The sequence below is a fragment of the Heliangelus exortis genome, chromosome 4 (genome assembly GCF_036169615.1).
Source record: "Heliangelus exortis chromosome 4, bHelExo1.hap1, whole genome shotgun sequence".
NCBI lineage: Eukaryota > Metazoa > Chordata > Aves > Apodiformes > Trochilidae > Heliangelus > Heliangelus exortis.
In genome coordinates, this window is record NC_092425.1 from 21,005,689 (window position 1) to 21,025,246 (window position 19,558).

The 19,558-nt window shown below is 39.9% G+C and overlaps 1 protein-coding gene and 1 long non-coding RNA gene across 17 annotated transcripts in view; one reads left to right on the top strand and one right to left on the bottom strand.

Annotated features, from left to right (window-relative positions):
- The window catches only part of TENM3 (teneurin transmembrane protein 3), a 403,572-nt gene extending 389,546 nt beyond the window's left edge, over positions 1-14,026 (top strand). For all 15 annotated transcript variants that reach the window (XM_071743228.1, XM_071743230.1, XM_071743231.1 and 12 more), the window contains 4 exons: positions 1,112-1,408; positions 2,625-4,236; positions 6,897-7,027; positions 10,330-14,026. In XM_071743228.1, coding sequence (XP_071599329.1) covers positions 1,112-1,408; positions 2,625-4,236; positions 6,897-7,027; positions 10,330-11,085 — 2,796 coding nt within the window. In that variant the 3' untranslated portion in view covers positions 11,086-14,026. The remainder of the gene's footprint in view (positions 1-1,111; positions 1,409-2,624; positions 4,237-6,896; positions 7,028-10,329) is intronic.
- LOC139795934 (uncharacterized) overlaps positions 1-19,339 on the bottom strand; it is a 46,566-nt gene extending 27,227 nt beyond the window's left edge. For both annotated transcript variants that reach the window (XR_011725761.1, XR_011725760.1), the window contains exon 1: positions 19,215-19,339. This is a non-coding gene — a long non-coding RNA (uncharacterized lncRNA). The remainder of the gene's footprint in view (positions 1-19,214) is intronic.
- Positions 19,340-19,558: the final 219 nt, after the last annotated feature.

The window sequence follows — 19,558 nt, forward strand, 5'->3', positions numbered from 1 at the left end:
GTCCCCTTCTTTCCACATCTTAGCAAAATACAGTGTTGAAAACTCTTAGTTACCAGTGTTGCACCCCTACCTGGAATAGCTTTAAAAAGACACAGTGGACACAGAAGGGGTCTGCAGATGAACCAAGAAAACCGAGGGACATATTTGAGAACACTAAAAAACAGTTCAGTGCAAAGGGGATACAGAGAAGTGCAAAGATACCTGTGTTAGAAAATAAAAACAGATGTTTTCCTTTCATAAATACAAAAGTGAGAACTGAGTCAATGACACTGAAAGCATATTTAGAATACTAAAAGGACTGGGGGGATTTCAATGTAAAAGTTTTACAGAGACAGCACTATCCACTGCTGTAGTTTACATATATAAGTAATATAGTTTTCAACATAAATGTATCTAGGCTAAGGTTTTAATTTCAAATTAAATAGTTGTGAACTTCAAAGCATTTTTAACTATTTTTCAGTGGTTCATTAGATTTCCATTCATTTTTGGCTTTAAGTGGTCAATTAACTAGGCAAAAGACATAATCCTCTACTAAGGATTTCAGCCTCATAAATATACGGCAGCATTGGATAGTATATTGAGTTAAACTTTCATTTGATCCAGAGGGAGAAAGCCTACATTCTAAAAACTGTTTAATCCTAATTTGAAGACTTAACATGCTTTTGAAGATCTTAATTTTGTATTTACCATTGTGAAAAGTGCTTGCTATGGAGGATTAGGACCTGGTTCATTCTGAGCATGATTGTTATGAACCAGGCAAGCGTATGCTTTGAATATGTTTTGACGATAATTTGCTGGATATACTTCGGACTGCCTGCAAAACATGCTTGTACTCTGAAATGGCCACATTTATTATATAAGTTTTCAGTACACATCTTTCAGTATTTTCTTAACAGTTGACAACAAATCCAACACCATATAATGAGACCTTCTGAAGCAGATGCTAACATAGTGCACTACATTTATATCAAGACGTTGCTAAAATAATTTACATGCACAGCAGATCAATCACAGTAAATGGTATTTAAAGAATAGCTAGCTTTGTGGAAATAATAGGTGGCTAGGGTTTGAACAGCATGATTTATTGTGTCATTTTGTTTGCTTTAAAAAGGTTAATGGCAGGAACCTCCTTTCAGTTGACTTTGATCGAACCACAAAGACAGAAAAGATCTACGATGACCACCGTAAATTTCTGCTGAGGATTGCCTACGACACATCAGGGCACCCCACCCTGTGGCTACCAAGCAGCAAGCTGATGGCTGTCAATGTTACCTATTCATCTGCAGGCCAAATAGGCAGTATACAGCGAGGGACAACTAGTGAAAAAATAGAGTATGATGGACAGGGAAGGATAGTGTCTAGAGTATTTGCTGATGGGAAAACTTGGAGCTACACGTATTTGGAAAAGGTAAAGAATACTCAGGTTTTAAAAAAAACTTTGACTGTGCTGAATTTCTGCAGCATCTGACTGCTGCATGCAAAGCAAAAACAGGTAGTAGAATCGTGTTTCAATTATTCTAAGTATCAACATGTGATTCCTAGGGGAATGTTTTATACAATAGATATATAATCCTGCTGCAGCTAATTGCTAGCAATTAATATATTTTTAAATTATTTAGGCCAGTCACTAACAAGAAGCATCTGTATTTACCTTTTATCTTAACACTTATAGTAAGATATAGGGACTAGATCTCTGCAGTGTAATTCAGGTTAAAATAATTTGTTTGTAAATTCTTCGCCATTGTTTTTTTTCTCACTACCAAGAAAATCTCTTGTTTCTAAATAGTTAGAGCTGTCAACAGTTACAAGCAGCTGTATGTTGTAGCATCAAAATAAACAATAGGCAAAAGATGGGTAATCTTTTTCACATATAAGGATTGCTGAATGATAGCTTTTAAATCTAGAAATATCTGTGAAAATCCCCCTTGTGAGATCCCCTGCCTGCTATGCAAAAAGAGAATCCATTTATTTCTGGGGTTTTAATATATTTCTATTGAAGCTTTTGCTCAGCAAGTACTGCTCACTAGTCATTGCAGGCATAATTTAATCAAGACTTATGATAGATAATAACCACGCATCAGAAAAATGTCAGAACAGTTCCAAGTAACTCCTTTTGATACAAATAATCGAACAATTGTTTTGCCTATGTCTTAAAAGCTTACAGAAGAAGAACACAGTATTCAGGGATCTCAGGCTATTCAAATTCTTCAAAATCATCTCTAATTGTAGGGAAGAAATTGTATCTCCCATATGTTGTTCTCCTCATGAGTTAATGGCTCTAAGACAGTTTTACTTCTTCCCATATTAAACATGACTTATCTGAATCCATTGACAATCTGCTGTTTAGCTGTGAGTGCTTGATAAAAGAGTGATACAGTCATAACAAGTAGCAAATTATGGATGTGGAACTACTAATTACAGAACCCCTAACAATTAAGCATCCAAGTAAATTAGGAAGGGGGATGTTAACAACATGTAAGGTCAAGGATAACTCAATTAAAGAGGAGATAATTTTCTCAAGTGGGAACGTCACATTTTTTTTGAAGAAATAGCATCAGAATACGGAGGGGGGGGAACGTGCTCTACCATTTGTCACATGGTAAAAATCTGTTCTTAATTTTCAGTCAATGGTTCTTCTGCTTCATAGCCAACGGCAGTATATCTTTGAATATGATATGTTGGATCGCCTCGCTGCTGTCACCATGCCCAGTGTTGCTCGTCACACCATGCAGACTATCCGCTCCATCGGCTACTACCGGAATATCTACAACCCCCCGGAAAGTAACGCCTCTGTCATCATGGACTACAACGAGGAAGGGCAGCTCCTCCAAACTGCTTTCCTGGGGACAAGCCGAAGAGTGTTATTCAAGTACAGACGGCAGACCAAGCTCTCAGAAATATTATATGATACTACAAGAGTTAGCTTTACTTATGATGAGACAGCAGGAGTCCTGAAAACAGTAAACCTCCAAAGCGATGGTTTTATCTGCACAATTAGATACAGGCAAATCGGGCCATTGATTGACAGGCAGATTTTCCGCTTCAGCGAAGACGGAATGGTAAATGCCCGATTTGACTACAGCTATGACAACAGCTTCAGAGTGACCAGCATGCAAGGTGTCATCAATGAAACCCCATTGCCTATCGATCTCTACCAGTTTGATGATATATCTGGCAAAGTCGAACAATTTGGAAAATTTGGAGTTATATATTATGATATTAACCAGATCATTTCAACAGCTGTAATGACCTACACTAAACATTTTGATGCACACGGTCGCATCAAGGAAATTCAGTATGAAATATTTCGATCGCTAATGTATTGGATTACAATTCAGTATGATAACATGGGACGGGTGACAAAAAGAGAAATTAAAATCGGGCCATTTGCCAACACCACGAAATACGCTTATGAGTATGATGTAGATGGTCAGCTCCAGACAGTTTATCTGAATGAAAAAATAATGTGGCGATACAACTATGACCTGAACGGCAACCTCCACTTGCTCAACCCCAGTAGCAGTGCCCGTTTGACACCACTTCGCTATGACCTGAGAGACAGAATAACTCGGCTGGGTGATGTGCAGTACCGCTTAGATGAAGATGGATTTCTGCGTCAGAGGGGCACTGAAATCTTTGAGTACAGTTCAAAGGGCCTTCTTACTCGAGTTTATAGCAAAGGCAGCGGGTGGACAGTGATTTACCGCTACGATGGACTTGGACGACGAGTTTCCACTAAAACGAGCCTTGGACAGCATCTTCAGTTTTTTTATGCAGACCTTACTTACCCTACCAGGATAACTCATGTATATAACCATTCAAGTTCTGAAATCACATCTCTCTACTATGATCTGCAAGGGCATCTTTTTGCCATGGAAATTAGCAGTGGAGATGAGTTCTACATTGCATCAGACAATACAGGGACACCACTGGCTGTTTTCAGTAGTAATGGTCTCATGCTGAAACAAATTCAATATACTGCATACGGAGAGATCTATTTTGACTCTAACCTTGACTTCCAGCTCGTAATAGGATTTCATGGAGGCTTATATGACCCACTGACCAAGCTAGTCCACTTCGGAGAAAGAGATTATGACATACTGGCAGGCCGGTGGACAACACCGGATATTGAAATCTGGAAGAGAATTGGGAAGGATCCAGCTCCTTTTAATTTGTACATGTTTAGAAATAACAACCCTGCCAGTAAAATACACGATGTGAAGGATTACATCACAGGTAAAATGTTACTTAATTGCAAGAGCGACTCCCACTTGCTTAAAAATTTACCCTCTTATCATCTGATTACCTGTGTTAGAGGCTGAGGATATTGTCGGGGAGGAATGCTAGAGAAATTTTCAAGGAAGATTGTTGTTCAGAAAAGTGCTTGGCATCCTGATCAACAAAGTGATTTTACTTTGGGAATGTTGGACCTATAGACATCCAGTTTCAACTTGGTGAAGTACCTACATATGTCCTATTTGGAAAGGTTCTGTATGAGGAAGCATGAAGCACGTAACAAGGAGAATAATTACAGCAAACATGCTTATCAGGAATAGCAAAATAGCAAATATCGTGAAAATATATTATCTAGATTTAGACATCGATTTAGGTAGCTGCATAGGAGATTAAGATCCACAGGCCATTATTAGCTTTCAGATTTAGGTAACTAAACCTAAACCTTGTGCTCTACACAGTCCTTTTGATGCTTTAATATTGGAATGTTGACTCAAAAAGATAACTCAGAGCACCTCAGTATACAGAGAGGTTGGATTTTCCAAAGTATATTTTGTAATACCATTGGAACACATCTCTTCCTCTCCCAGTGACTGAACTGTAACACAAGGTGCCTCAGATAGAGATTTTAGGGCATTAGGAAAGAGGAGCCCTAGGTTCTCCTTCCAATCATTATGCACTACACAGTGCTCTTGCAATAAAAAATAGACTCCTTGAGCAAGAACAAGAGTAAGAACCCCTCAAGACCTTTCATGAGAATCTCCTTACAGGCTTCTTCATGGCTCTGGGCTATTGAGTAGTAAAAAGTTCATTGTCATGGACCAAAGACGAGGGAGAGAGACTGTAGGGGAGCAAGGGCAGAAGCAGTTTTTCTGCGACCAATTTAACTCATTAATATGGCAGCAAATAATCACTGGAAGTTAACTGGTACTTGCCAGGGAAGTTTCTGCAAGGCTACTAATGTAATTTAGTTAAGAAAGAAGTCCAGTAAGCTCCAGGGCCAGCAGCAAGTAATGATTACACAGCCAGGAGCAGGGAAAGTGGAGTAGGATATAGGAAAAGGGGTGTGAATTATTTTTTTTTGGCAACACAAAGCTGCTAATGTGTCACTTTTTGTATAGCTGAGGTCTTAGCGAGCCTATATGCTTTTTGTGGGCCTAGAGTTAGTGATGTGTAGCCTCTTTCATTGCTCTACATACGATAAAAAGAATCCGATTTCATGTCACCAGAAGTTTCTGAAGAATGCATTACTCAGGTACATCTGAATTTTCATATTTGAATAAAAGTAAATAACCTGAATTATTTACACAGACAATGCCATACTGCAGAAGGGACTCAACCCCACTTACTCACAAGTTGTGAGAATACCACTCAGAAAAGCATCTTGGAAATCATGTGTGTTTACATTGATTTAACAAACAGCAGCTATTAGCAGGGGCTGTTCAGGAGTCAGGACAATAACAGACCTTTGAATCTGTCCTGTTTTAGCTGCGTGTGCTGCAAGGGATGCAGTTGCAATCAGATGTTTTGAGGCATAGAAAATTGTGCGCTTAGTTAAAAAAAATTCCCTCTAAATACAGTCTTAGTTCTTTAAATAACTTTTATATGTGGTATATATAGATACATGGTGCTCATGTAAGTTTATCATTTGAATGAGTCATTTGACTACTGGCAGCTTTAGATGCAGACCCTCATGAAGCACATCATTTATCTGGAAAGGTTAGAAGCTATTTTAAGGTAAATATTTTTTAATCGTTCAACGTTTTGAAAATTTTTGTTCCTTGTTCTGCTTATTTCCTCATGCTTATTTTATATATATATTTATTTGCTTATTTTCTTAAATGAAAACTACTAGACTTGCTAAGGAGCACTCTGCCAACTTTGGCTAAGCTTAGTATTTGTGAAAGATGGTGTAGAAATGACAGAAATAAGGCACAGTACCCACTCTTGCCCAACAACTGTTAACTAATTAATTGTTGCATCCCTAATTTATTTTTAACAGAACATAAAATGTATCATAAATAATCTTTTCTAATGCTAACACAGAAACACAGTATCCTGTCTGCTTACTGATGCAACTGTAATACATTTCATTAGCTTTACATTTCATCAGTCCAACTTCATCTTGAAGAGGGGGAAATTTTTCTTGAAACAACATAAAATATCTGCCAAATAATTTAAAAGGTAATTTTCCATATAGGTTTTACTTCAGGGGTAGTTTGAAGACATTACAATAACACATGTATAACAAAAGTACAGGATGTGCTCTGCAATACTTTTTTTTTTTCAAGTTCTGATGGTGAACATGAAACACAGAGCGTGTTCCCCCTGGCCACGAAATCCCAGATAGTTTAGGCTGTATTAGAAGGAAATCTCACTTTAATTATGTTCCTGTAGTTGTGCTGGAAGTCACTGAGGCCTTCAGAATTGCTGAAGCCTGCAATGCCTTTCAAATGAGCATAGCTCAGCTTCAGGTTTTATGCACAGGTTTGCTGTAGCACAAAGTTAAATCCATCCATATCAAAATAAGACTCGAATAATTTTCATTTTACAGAAGGAAAGCAACTATGCCAAAAATGATTCCATGTAAAATGGGTATGACTGCAAAATACAGAACAATTCTATATTTCTTATATTGTTTTTTGTTAATAATTCTCTTTCAGATGTTAACAGCTGGCTGGTGACATTTGGCTTCCACCTGCACAATGCCATTCCTGGTTTCCCTGTTCCAAAATTTGATTTAACGGAACCTTCTTATGAACTTGTGAAGAGCCAGCAATGGGAGGACGTACCAGTAAGAAACAAAACCAAACATAAAAATGGAACAAGACAGAATGTTCCCTTTTATTCAGATTTTATTAGGCACTGTAATCCTGACAGGATTACATGTAGTGCAGTTAAATCTGAATAGTGCTTTTCAAACCTCTAATTTTTATCTACTTCCAAAAGAATTTCAGAATTTCCAGTGGCGTTTTTACTTACAGATTTGCTAAGTTAGGTAGCATTTTAAGTAAGCTTTGGTTTGCTTTCAGTAATAATAAAAATGCCTTAAGACAATAATCAGTGAAAAGAAGTTTAAAAACCTTTAAAGATGTCTAAGTTTGTTGGAGAAACTACAGAGATTAGATTTGTAGTAGCACTCTGCCTGAAGGTAGAAACTGAATACTGTAGTAAAAAATAGTCTGTGAAATAAACAGAAGAACAGGTGACATAAATTATGTATACCAGGCACTGCTAGTTTTATTTCTCTTTAATATTAACCATGTTTTATCTGTAAAGATAAAATATTGAAAATTAAATTACCTGAGGTAAAACCCATTACATGATGTAAAAACCCAAACTCCAGGTGCTTATGAAGTTCTTTGTGAGGAAAAAAATTAATTTCAGTTGTGAAAACCTGCTTCAGTTTTAAATTATGGAAGAAATACATGTGGAAGTTAAAATGTGAATAAGCTATTGAAAAAAATTATATTTACAAATCAAACTTACTCAAAGATCAAAGACCAATGCCCTTGAAAACCCTACATTTCTCAGTTGCAAAGTGTTAAGAGACAGCAAAATGGGTAATCCTATCATGAGCAGTCAAAATCAGATCTTTTTTTTACAAGAACCATGATAGAGAACGTTATAAAATTAAATGATCTTGAAGAACCTTACAATGTAACTTAGACTAAAAATCCTTAGAAGTGTGTCCCAGCAGAAGGGAGCATATGTAAGTTAATTTTGTATCCATGAAGTGACCTACTATACATATATATATATATATATTTTTATTTTTTTTTTTAAATAGCCAGGGACTGAGTAACAGGGAAAGACCTTTGAGCACAGCATGAGAATTCCATCTGCCATGAACAGTAGAAGCAGTGAAGGAGGAGCATTGCAAGTACTCCAGGCAAAGTGGCTGCATTAGGAGATAACAGTCCAGTCATAAGGCATGACTGAAAAAACATCAGGACTTGTTTATTCAGCTTTCCAAAGCTAAGGAATGCAATTATCCACTAACATAAGCCAAGGTGCATCAGGGAAAGAACCAGTCGGGTCAGAGAGATGAGAGCAGACAGCAAGCTGTCAAAAGTCTTCAGGAGAGATCTCAAGAATGTGAGGAGTCATATGACCTGACAGAGAAAAAGAGAGAAGCAGGAGGAAAACAGATTCAAAATTCTCAAGTAGGAGAATGTGACTATTCACATGCAACCAGGAGCCAGAAGTAAACACACAAGCAACTTTGTATTTTGAAACATTCTGAAGTGAGTGAGCTTTACTGAGCTCTGAGGTTTTGCTTCAGAGCTTAGAGGATACATGTTAAAAATAAATAAACTGTCATTATAAAATTGCTATAGCCTTCTGCTGCTTTCACTCATGAGCGTGCCATCTAAAATATACATTATGCTAATAGCTTTCCTGTAGGATTTACAACAGCTGAAATCCATACTTGTTAGCAAGTACAGACAGGAATTTGCCACACTCAAGAAGAGTTGAGAGTCCAAGACAGCTTTTAATTCCCTCAGGAACAGTGCCCTCCAGAAAGCCATCCTCATAGCAGAGCAGGTTAGGTTTTGCAAACCTTTTGCCAGCCCTTGATTAGCAGCAAGACTGGATTAAGGTTGTAGGAGTCTGTTTAGTCTTCCATCCAGAAATTTGGAAAAACTGAGCAGCAAAGGGCTTTTGCCTCATTTGTCAGCAGTTAATCAGGTGGGTCAAACAGTATTTTACTGAAGGGAGAACAGGTCAACTGGAAGAGAAACTGATTCATCTACAGAAACTAAGTACTTCATTTCAAAAATGCAGCCAATGCTGTTTACATCTTCCTTCTGAGACAACTGCAGCTGTCTCCTCCTCACCTCTGTCAATACTAACTCATTCACAGCTTGTTGCTCTTAAGACCCAGGGTCAGACAGGTAGGATGTGCCTATTCTGCACAGTTGTAAGGTCTCATCCCAGCCACAGCTGAGTGCTACCTAGCAGTGCAGCTAACCATTCCTGCCAGCTGCTCCTACATTTCTAGATGCTCTCGTAGGTCCTATTCCCTAGCTATCCTTTCTCTTTACCAAGAGTTCATCTGGCTTAATGTGGCCACATACAGCTCTTAACAGTCAAAATAAACTTCTAACAGGTTCTCCTACGCTAGCTTTTCCATCTTGTGCTTTTGCACCTCACAATTGCACCTCTTATTTCCTCCCCTGTATAGCCTACCTTCCTTTTCAAGAAGAACACTCCAGAGATGGCAAAACAGTAAATACCAAGTGAGCTTTTTTCAGACTTGCCTGTTGCTTCTTCTAATTCATTTTCCCTTGTCTTTCTTAGTAGTCAACAAAACACTGTAGATTCTGGATTGCACCCATCTGAAGTTCTGGAGGGAGAAGCTGCTCTTCTCTTTTAGACAGCATGTTGATACTTGGAGTGAAATGAAAACTGACACAACTGAGTTGGCCACAGCCTTTTAACTCATCTCCTTTTATCAGTTTCTGCAAAAATTTGCAAGAAAAGGCACCAGTCTCCAGTATTCCACCACACTGCTCTGTAATGTTTGCTTCTTTCTCTTTTACTGTCAAGACTACCATTACAGTTTGATTCCACTCCTTTAGCGGCTTCAGGGGTTATAAGAACCTTTGATAACAGACTGCAGCTACTTTAGAGACAGTCTCCTGACTCAGCATAAGGAAGGGCTTGTTCCTCTTCCAAAGCACAGCTTCATGACCTGCAAAGTAATCCACAATTTGGATGGACTCATAGTAGACAGGAATCACTGTCAAGCAAGCTCAGAGGATGAGATGGCACTGTGTAAGATAGCTCTTATCCATATCAAATATTGGTATTGCAATGGTTTGTCCTGTGCAGCCCAGTAAGCCCTCTGAAGTTAGATGTTATTTTTGCGCAGATTCTCAGGGAGACACAAAGTACTGAACATCATTTTTAAACAAAACGGTCTTGTAACTCAACAGAACAAGTAGTATCTAGATTTAATTAACTCCTTGGCAATGTCAGTTGTGGCATATCCTGTTGTTGTCCATGGGCAGCACACCAAGAAAGCCTGGTTGTTTGGCATCTAGAGGGCTACAGATGGCTGGTAAAACTTCTGTCTGTTCTTGTTTACAGCCAATTTCTGGAGTGCAACAACAAGTGGCAAGACAAGCAAAGGCTTTCCTTTCCCTGGGAAAGATGGCAGAAGTGCAGGTCAGCAGGCGGAAATCCAGTGGAGAGAAGTCATGGCTGTGGTTTGCTACAGTGAAGTCTCTGATTGGGAAAGGGGTGATGCTTGCTGTCAATCAAGGCAAAGTGCAAACAAATGTACTCAACATTGCGAATGAGGACTGCATAAAAGTGGCAGCTGTTCTGAACAACGCCTACTACCTAGAAAACTTGCATTTCACCGTTGAGGGAAAGGACACGCACTATTTTATCAAGACCACCTCCCCCGAAAGTGACCTTGGGACACTGAGGCTGACAAGCGGGCGGAAGGCCCTGGAGAACGGCATCAATGTCACCGTTTCCCAGTCCACCACTGTGGTGAACGGCAGGACTCGTAGGTTTGCTGATGTTGAAATGCAATATGGTGCTTTGGCACTTCACGTCCGCTATGGCATGACACTTGATGAGGAAAAGGCCCGAATACTGGAGCAAGCCAGGCAAAGAGCTCTTTCCAGTGCCTGGGCCAGAGAACAACAGAGAGTAAGAGATGGAGAGGAAGGCGCCAGGTTGTGGACAGAAGGAGAAAAGAGGCAGTTGTTAAGTGCTGGAAAGGTACAAGGATACGATGGGTACTATGTACTCTCTGTGGAGCAATATCCAGAATTAGCAGACAGCGCTAACAATATACAGTTCCTCAGACAAAGTGAGATAGGAAAGAGGTAACACACTGGCTTAGCTCAGGCTGCCAAAGAGACTGTGTACCAGTGTCTTCTAAAAAGGAGACCAAACTGTTTTGCTGCATTACTACTTGAGCCTAAGCTTACATCTTTGCTCAGATTTTTTTCTGTAGCACAATCTGAACAGACTCCGTAACAAAAAGAGCGCCTTCCAGAAGAATGATACTGCTAATGACAAAACTTTTTTTTTCTCAATGACCTTAAAGGTGATCTGCTTTAAAGAATATGTTTACATATGCATATCGCTGCACTCAAGTTGGACTGAAAAGTATTTAAAAAAATAAAAGAAGAAAAAAGAAAAGAAAAAGGCCTACAGATTTTGCAACAGGCTGTCTGTTCCTTTGAGGCACTGTATTTCATTAAGATACAGACCCATACAGTGTTTCCAAATATTCCTGAATTGTTGACCTTTGCTTACCAGAAGTAGTCTCTTTCTCTCTCTCTTTTTCTCTCTCTTTCTCACTGCATAGGATGTGTTATATATCTGTTAATTTTAAAATGTGGGGCAAAAATTACTGTTTATAGACAACCCGACTGCTCTGCTTTAAACTGTGCTGCTTTCTAAAAGGACATTGGCACAAGTGACTTATGCTACCATGGGAATTTAATAATGGATTTTACAATGCTAACTTGGTTTGCCTGGGGGGGGGAAATGGCAAGTAGAATCCTTGTTGCAGATAAGCAAAGGAAACCCTGATTTTTTTGTAAATTATGTGAGACAAGTTGTTTATGGATTTTTATATGAATTACAATTTACTGTACATCAAATATTAGTCTCAGAGGAGTTAATTTATGTAAAGTGTTTAAAAAAGTTTATACTTAAAAATAAAATGATAAAAACATGTGCTGTGTGTGATTTTTTTAAAGAAAAAGGAATTGCACCTTTTATGTTATAGCTGTACAGTATAAAGGATTATATTGTAGAGATATAACAGTGATGACTAATGTCCAAAAGTGTTAATATTTTTGTATTAGGTTTAAAGCTGTGCATCTATCACTCTGCTGATAGGACACTCCTAAGTGGCTGGCTGAATCAGATCGCAGCTCTCTCCCCCTGCGTACCTCTCCTGTCACCCAGGCCAGTGCCACTTCATCAGTCATTGTTAGAAGGCACAGTAACCAAATAAGTCTCGTTTATTATGATGGAAGACTTTAATAGGTTGGGTTTTCCTTGTCTTTTTCCAGCCCTAATGTAAGAAATAGACATTTCTTCATACCAGGTGAGGTTTCTGTTGTTTTTTTAGAAGCTTTGTTTCACACTGGAGATAATCGTGTCTCAGGTGCTTGGCAAATTGTATGTAGAAGAAGAAGAGGAAATTATGTTGTTTCATCCAGTTATGTCAACTTTGTCTTCTGTATAATACAGCTCTTTTAGATGTTAATAACTCCAGATAGAAGTGTACCTCTGACCTGATGCTACAGAATTGCTCTTTAGGCAGGCAGGCTGTTCAGTAGGTTCATCTCCTAGCCTTCAGCTGGCAGATCAAATCCCATTACTGTGAACACTGAACCTGGGGATAGAGGAAGGTCCAATTCTAGTGCCTAGTCTGCATCTCCACACCACTGCATAGATTTGGCATGCTCTGCTCCAAGGCCCAGTATATTTGCTGCAGGATAGAACTGAAGTATGCAGCTGGTTTCTTATAGGAAGCCTGTGGTGGCATCTATGGCATCTGTTCTACATTTGCTGCAGGATAGATCTGAAGTGTGCAGCTGGTTCCTTGTAGGAAGCCTGTGGTGGCATCTATGGCATCTGTTCTACATCTTGGCTGAAACCATTCTTAGAGCTTTACTCTCAAGAGCACTCAATTCAGCCACAAAAATAAATATTTTTAAGACGAGACAAAATTGGGGTTTTTTGATGTTAATTGAAATATACACCGTATTTCTATCCATGTATTATAATGACAAAACATAGTAAGTGAACGTGTCTTAACTATGAATGGTTCAAGTGGATGTAATAAAAATAGTTTTCTAACTGCTTTGTATTCTGAGAGTCTATGGTATTACATACTCTAAATTGCACATTAGGATTGTTTGATAAACAGATTTTAATTTCTCCCAGCCAAGTCGCTACCGACTCTACAGTATCAGTGCTATTACTGTATGTGTGTATTTGGTAGAGCATACAGAACTAATTACACATATAATGAATGCTAATCATCTATTAGAATGAAAGCACAGATTAGTTGTTAGTATCTTTACCCTTGAAGTCTTGAGGGCCCTAAATTTAGACAAGATGATATGTCAAGACCCCAGAGGCGTGTCATTGATTTACGTATTCTTTTGAAAGATGTGAAATGCTAGGTGTTTGCAGTTCTGTTGGGTGGCTCTTCCACAGCACTGTATTTAGCATGCTGTAAGTGCTCTCTGTTGAAATAGGCTCATATTCTAAATTATGTCAGATGTTTCTGTTCTGTTTGAATATGAAAAGCTTGTATAACATGTCAACAATGAAATATATCTTCTATTTGACACGTACCAGTTCCTTCTCCTTTGTTCTGGCAGCAATAAACAACAAATTATAGTATCTGTTGGTGATCATTTTAGATAAAGTCAAATCAAGCCAATTAGTGGCCTTGTTAGTTGGTATAATGAGCCTATTTCTTGCTAAAAAAGACTTGTGATCTGGACATGCTCCTGCAGGAAATAGTGACCTTGGGGAATATATAAACAAAAGATCTTTTTAAAGAAAAAATATGTACAATTAGAAGAAACATATTAAAAAAAGAAAAAAAAAAAAGCAGTTCTAAGTATTTTAGGCAACGCCAGTCAAAATGCTATCCTGATATTTTGAGATGTATATTTTGTCTGATTTGTATTGTTCTTTTAATTTGCTTTCTTAACTTTATATGTGTCCTGAATTTTCCACAAATTGATAACTATAGATTGCATCTAGGCTTTCCAATAAAAGCCAACCCAATGTTTGTGTGTGTGTGTTTATGTATATATTCTTTTTTAAAAAAATCTGTGTCAGATATTGCAGCTGTGCTACCACTTTTCTTGTGTAGTGGAAGAAGCAAAATGATGCAGTTGCACTGGGATTGATGCATTTGGTTCACAGTTGGCAGTATTTTTTGATGCTGTCCAAAGGCATCATCTGCTGACTCAGCAAAGTGAATTACTCCCTGGGATCTCTCAGGTGGCCTACTTTAGAGATAACATTAAATATACCTCACAAAGCCAAATCTTTTATGGCTGAGGAGAAGCTAAAGAACAACAACAACAACAACAACAACAAAAAAAGCACTTAGAACTGTTTTCTCTCATGCCCTCCTGGGTAAAAATATGAGAAAAAATATTTATCACTAACGGGGTTGGCACTGGTAGTTACATATATACACAGAAGGGATCCTTCAATCTGCACTGAGACCCACTTAGTGGAAACTGCTGACTTCAGCACTGCTCTGTGTGGAGAGACTGCTTTGATTTTAGTTGGAAAAGGCAGACTTCACAGTTGTATTGTAGTGACAACCTCAAGTTGGTAACATGTTGATCCAGCATGAATCAGGTCACTGTGCTTAGCTAACTGTGGCCTAATTTTGTCATAAAAAAACCAAAAAACAAAAAAGGCCAGTAAGAGAGCTGTGTATGTTCACACCTGGGATGTAAGAGATTTGCATTTGACAAGAGGAAAAAAAAAAATGCCACTAACCACTGCTGCTCTTCAGGGGCACTTTTTAAAATGATCACAGAAAGACTATAAAGAAAAAACACTGCATAAAGTAGCAGTTTAATACTATTTTCTATGAGAGAATAAAGTGCATTTGCAGGGTATCCAAGATTACATGATGTTTGAGTTCTGTTTTCAGCAGAAACAAATAGAAAATCTAAATTGTTTACTGCTAACTCCAGAAAGGCAAGCTACAGCTATACGTATGGCCAGTTTAAAAACCTTTAAGAAAAAAGAGAGTAGTGTAGAATTCTCAGGGGATGGGAAATGCAAAGCAAAGACAGTTATTAAGAACAACTTCTAAGCAGCTTATTAGAAGCTGCTTACTTGACACTTATTAGAGGCTGCCAGGGTTAAAAACACGTAAAAGCAGAATGCATTGAGCAGCATAAACTGAACAGCACAGGCACGTTGAAATCATACCCCTAACTGCAAAACCACATCCAAACTGACCAGACTGATCAGCTGAAGCTAATTAGTGCTAAGGACTAATGCTTATAAAATTAAGTTGATCTTTGTACACACAACTTGCAGGGACTTAGTCATATTAAAAAAAAAACCAAAACCCTAAACAGTTGATTGATGGGTAGGTACCAGTTTTCCCCCCGTAGTTTAATAGGAACATGTGGTCTGTAGCTGTCATGCTGATGGGCAGAGCATTATTTTTTCCTCTGAAGTTTTCATCTTTGTGACAATGACCATGAGGCAAATGTGGTGTATGAACACCTAAGCTAGACCTGTAAACAAAGTCAAAACACTAATAATAGAAAAAGTGCTGCTTCTCCTCCCCCTCGGCCTAGTTTTCAGCAAGAGTAATGTAAATAAGGATGCCAGTGCTAAATTAAGTTCAGCACCAAAATCTAAAAAATAAAGCTTGTCTATTCATCCCAGAAACCTGAGCATTTGCTGCAGGTCACTAAAAACATCTTAGGCCTTTCAGGGTCAAAAGATGGTGGAAAGGTTCATCTTTCATGCCAGCTCCTAATCATATGATTGGATATTACAGCTGGCACTGTGAGGGTGACAGAGGAGCAAGAACATGCTGTCTGATGCTTGGGAATGGCCTGCCCTGCTTTAGTCTCAGGATGTGCTGGACATAGCAGAGGAGAGAGAGGGAAAGGGACATGGCCTGTCATTAAGTGGTCTAAAATGCAACAGTGAGAATGAGGTCACACATTATCGCACAAATACTGGCATAAGGATTATGTTAATCACTATTCTTTGTACAGATGCCTTAAAATGAAAACTCAGACAAGAAAATATCTTGGCCTGATTTCTAGCATCACAAATGCACACAATTCTGATCTGTGCAAGGATGACATAAAATGCATCCCTCAGTAAAGATAAATGTGCTTCTAAACAAAGCAAGCTAAACACCAACACTATCCCTTTCTTTAAGTACATGAGCCTTATGTGCAATTTGGAAGATGAAGAACAAGCATAATGTGGCAGCTCATCAGATTGTCATGTTTTCACAGAACCTACTTTATTGCATTTAGTTCTGCAGATAACCTCTCTTTGCCATTCCCAGCTTCCGAGGTAATTTGAGTAAACCTAATTTACTAAGTTAAGATTCTGTCATTGAGGAATATAAATTTCCTAGAGACGCAAGCTTTCTTTTTACTACTATAAGTTAAAGCTCATAGTAAAATAATTATGCAGGATTGAGTTAATGGTTCACACGAAGTTGTCTTAATAAAGCCTTTTGGGATTCAGGAGGAAATTCAAAGACTAAGAACAAAGCTGGGAGGCAACATGTTTCAACTGGCTGTAGGTACTCAACCACACTTACGTTGTCTGAGACAGCAGGGCCAGCACCATGCATTACAGAGGCAAAGGGGAATAGTTATCCCAACACAATGAAGTTTTTCTACATTCGAAGCCCAGTAATAATTTTTAAATTAAAATTACAGGAATGGCTACTAATTAATAAATTAACCTTGCATCAATTCAAGAAAAAAACAAAACAAACAAACAAAACCACAACAGCACGGGGAAAGCTAATGGAGGAATTGGGTAAGAATTCAAGAGTAACTAAGAGTAACTATAGGCAAGTAATGCTGTAGAAAGTCTATCCAGTGCTTGCTGACAAGAACTACTGGGGAAAAATGGCATGGGGGTTGGAGGGTGTATAAGACAGATACTAGTCAGCATTTTCCACAATGATGGTGAAGTGCATATAAAAAAAATAATAAAAAAAAAAAAAATTAGTGGCTCCAGCATCTGCAGATGACAAAAATTGATGGAGTGGCAAATACCAGCTAGGACAGAGCAGCCATACAGAACAATAAGGATCACTCGCTGAAGTGAGCCTATTCAAACAAAATGCATTTTAATACAGGCAACTCCAGAAGTAAAATATCTCAGCATAAGAAATGCAAATCTTGCTATGAAAGGTATGTAGCTGCCTACAAGAAAGCAATGACTGGAAAGAATGAGGAGCACATAATAGATAAATAACTCATTGTGAGATTCCAGTACAATAGTTGTGGCAATGAAGAGCACATAATGGTGGAGAAGCTTAATGAGATTACTGGCGTTACTAAACAAGGGAAATAGCAAGGCACTGTTATCACTGCATATGGCACCAGCAACACTACTCTTGTATACTGTCCTTGTGCATGCATCGTGAAGATGATGTTGAAACACTAGTGAGAGAGTGCACACAGAGACATCACACATAATTCTGAGTTCTGTCAAAAACACAGCTTGCAGGGAGATTTAAATAGCTCACAAAGAAAAAAGAAAAAATTTCAAAAAGCAGCAGCACCAAGGGGTGCCTTGACAAGACTCTTAAGTGACTTCTCAGAAGAAAAAAAAAAAAAAAAAACACGCATTGTAGTAAAGTGCTTCTAAATGGGAGGAGTGGGTGGGAACACAAGTCTGGTAAAATTCACGGCAGGAATTGGGAACTAAAAACACAAGAGGAGGAGGGGAGCTCTGCTTCATGACCACTAGAACAAACCACAGGAGATAAAGTTTCCAGAAGCTTGGCAAAATAGGTGGCGATTAAAATTACATGTAATGACTGCTGGTGTTAGGAGTTACGAGCAGATGATGGGAGTGTCTGGATAGCCACACAGGACACATCGCAGTGAAAACCCTTTAACTCTGGTAAGCACCAGACCAGAAAGTTTGAGTTTCTCTTGCCCCTACCCCCTCTTTTCCAACCCTGAGATATCCACACTCGATACAGACTTCAGCCAAGAAAGATTACTCTAAAAGCCACGATTTTTTAAACATACAGTGCAAGATTGCAGCATTTTAAAAACACCCTTCGGTTTCCACAACAGAGACGCACTGTTGAGTTACTTTTTATAGTAGTTGATTATTAAAACTAAGGAAAATAATCCTCCTCACTCTATTAAATTCTTTTCACGAGCATAGCAGGAGCCACTATGCCCCTGTTTGTATCCCCAAGGCATCCAGAGGCAAGTGTTTAGGTTAAAAAAAAAAATAAAAAATTACAACCTTGTCTGTGCCAACAGTGACTGCACTTTGCCACTTTTCCCTGAGCACACATTGCCCTCGGTCACCGACCAGGTCACACACCTCCCAGGTGTTTCACACTCTGTCAGATCCGATGAAGGTGGCTGAGTACCTACTGATTCCTCGGTGCCAAACGAGAGCCCGCTACCTGTAGCGAGGCCGGGTCGAGTTCGGGTTTTGCTGTGCTGCCACCCAGAGCGCGGCCATCGCCAAGCCGCCGCCCCAGCCTCACCTCGGGTCAGGCTTCGGCAGCGGGCGGGCGGGACAGGTACAGGGCCGGACCCCCCCGGCCGCCTCAGCGCCGCTCCGGCCGCCCCCGCGCGTCCCCTGGCGGGCAGGGGCGGGCAGCAGCCCGCAGCAGCAGCCCCGCATTTGGGCCTCGTGGCCGCCATTTTAACGGTTCGGTGCCGCCAACACCCCCCCCTCCCAAGGGTCCGCGGGGTGCGGGCGTTTACTGCTGCATCAGGGTGCAGGTCGCTGAGGGGCAATCTATGGCAAAATTAAATAAACTTAAAATCAGAGCTTTAAGGTGCACCACCTTGCGCCGACCCGCAGGATGGTGCCCGGCAGACCCCAGCAGGCTGGTACATCCTGCTGGGCCCAGCGCCACCTTCTGCTCCCTCTCCGGTCTCCCCGTGACCACGGTATTCCCGCAGCACCGGCAGGTGCTCCACGAAGGCAGTGCTGCTTCTGGGACCCTGAGCCGGCAGGTCAGCAGCCGTGCTGCCCCCTGCTTGCCCGGGCAGCTGCTGCATCACCTACTCAGAACGGCGAGTCCTCTTCTGCCAACCTTCGAAATTTGGCCCAACTCGTCACACCTGACAATGAGTAGCAGTGCTCATACCACCTTGTTCCATATTAAACCTATCAAAAAGTGCCAGCTTGACGACTGGTATGTGCGTTTAGTAAAATACATGGGCATTTTTGGGTTTTAACTGCAGAAAAGTATTTACCTGTGGCTTTCACCTGCAGGCAACAGTGCAGGAATCAGCTGCTTTCAAACAAAGCACAACCTGTTCCTCAGCCTAGCTGAAGGGGACATGTTCTGGCTGGAGGTAGTCGCACAGTAGCCGGTTGGTGCCCATGGGCACTGCCACAGCCAAGTCCCAGCCGAGAGTTCACAGGGCAACAGCCACCTCAGCCGGGAAAGCAGCGGGGAAGGGTTTGGGATAGTATGGTGCTGCAAAGGGTGCCTGTGCCTTGGGTGTTATTTTGTAGTTTTCACTCCTCAGTAAATCGAGGCAGATGCCCCAATAAATCCTGCTCCTCATGAAGAAAGCAGAAGGCCAGGAACCAC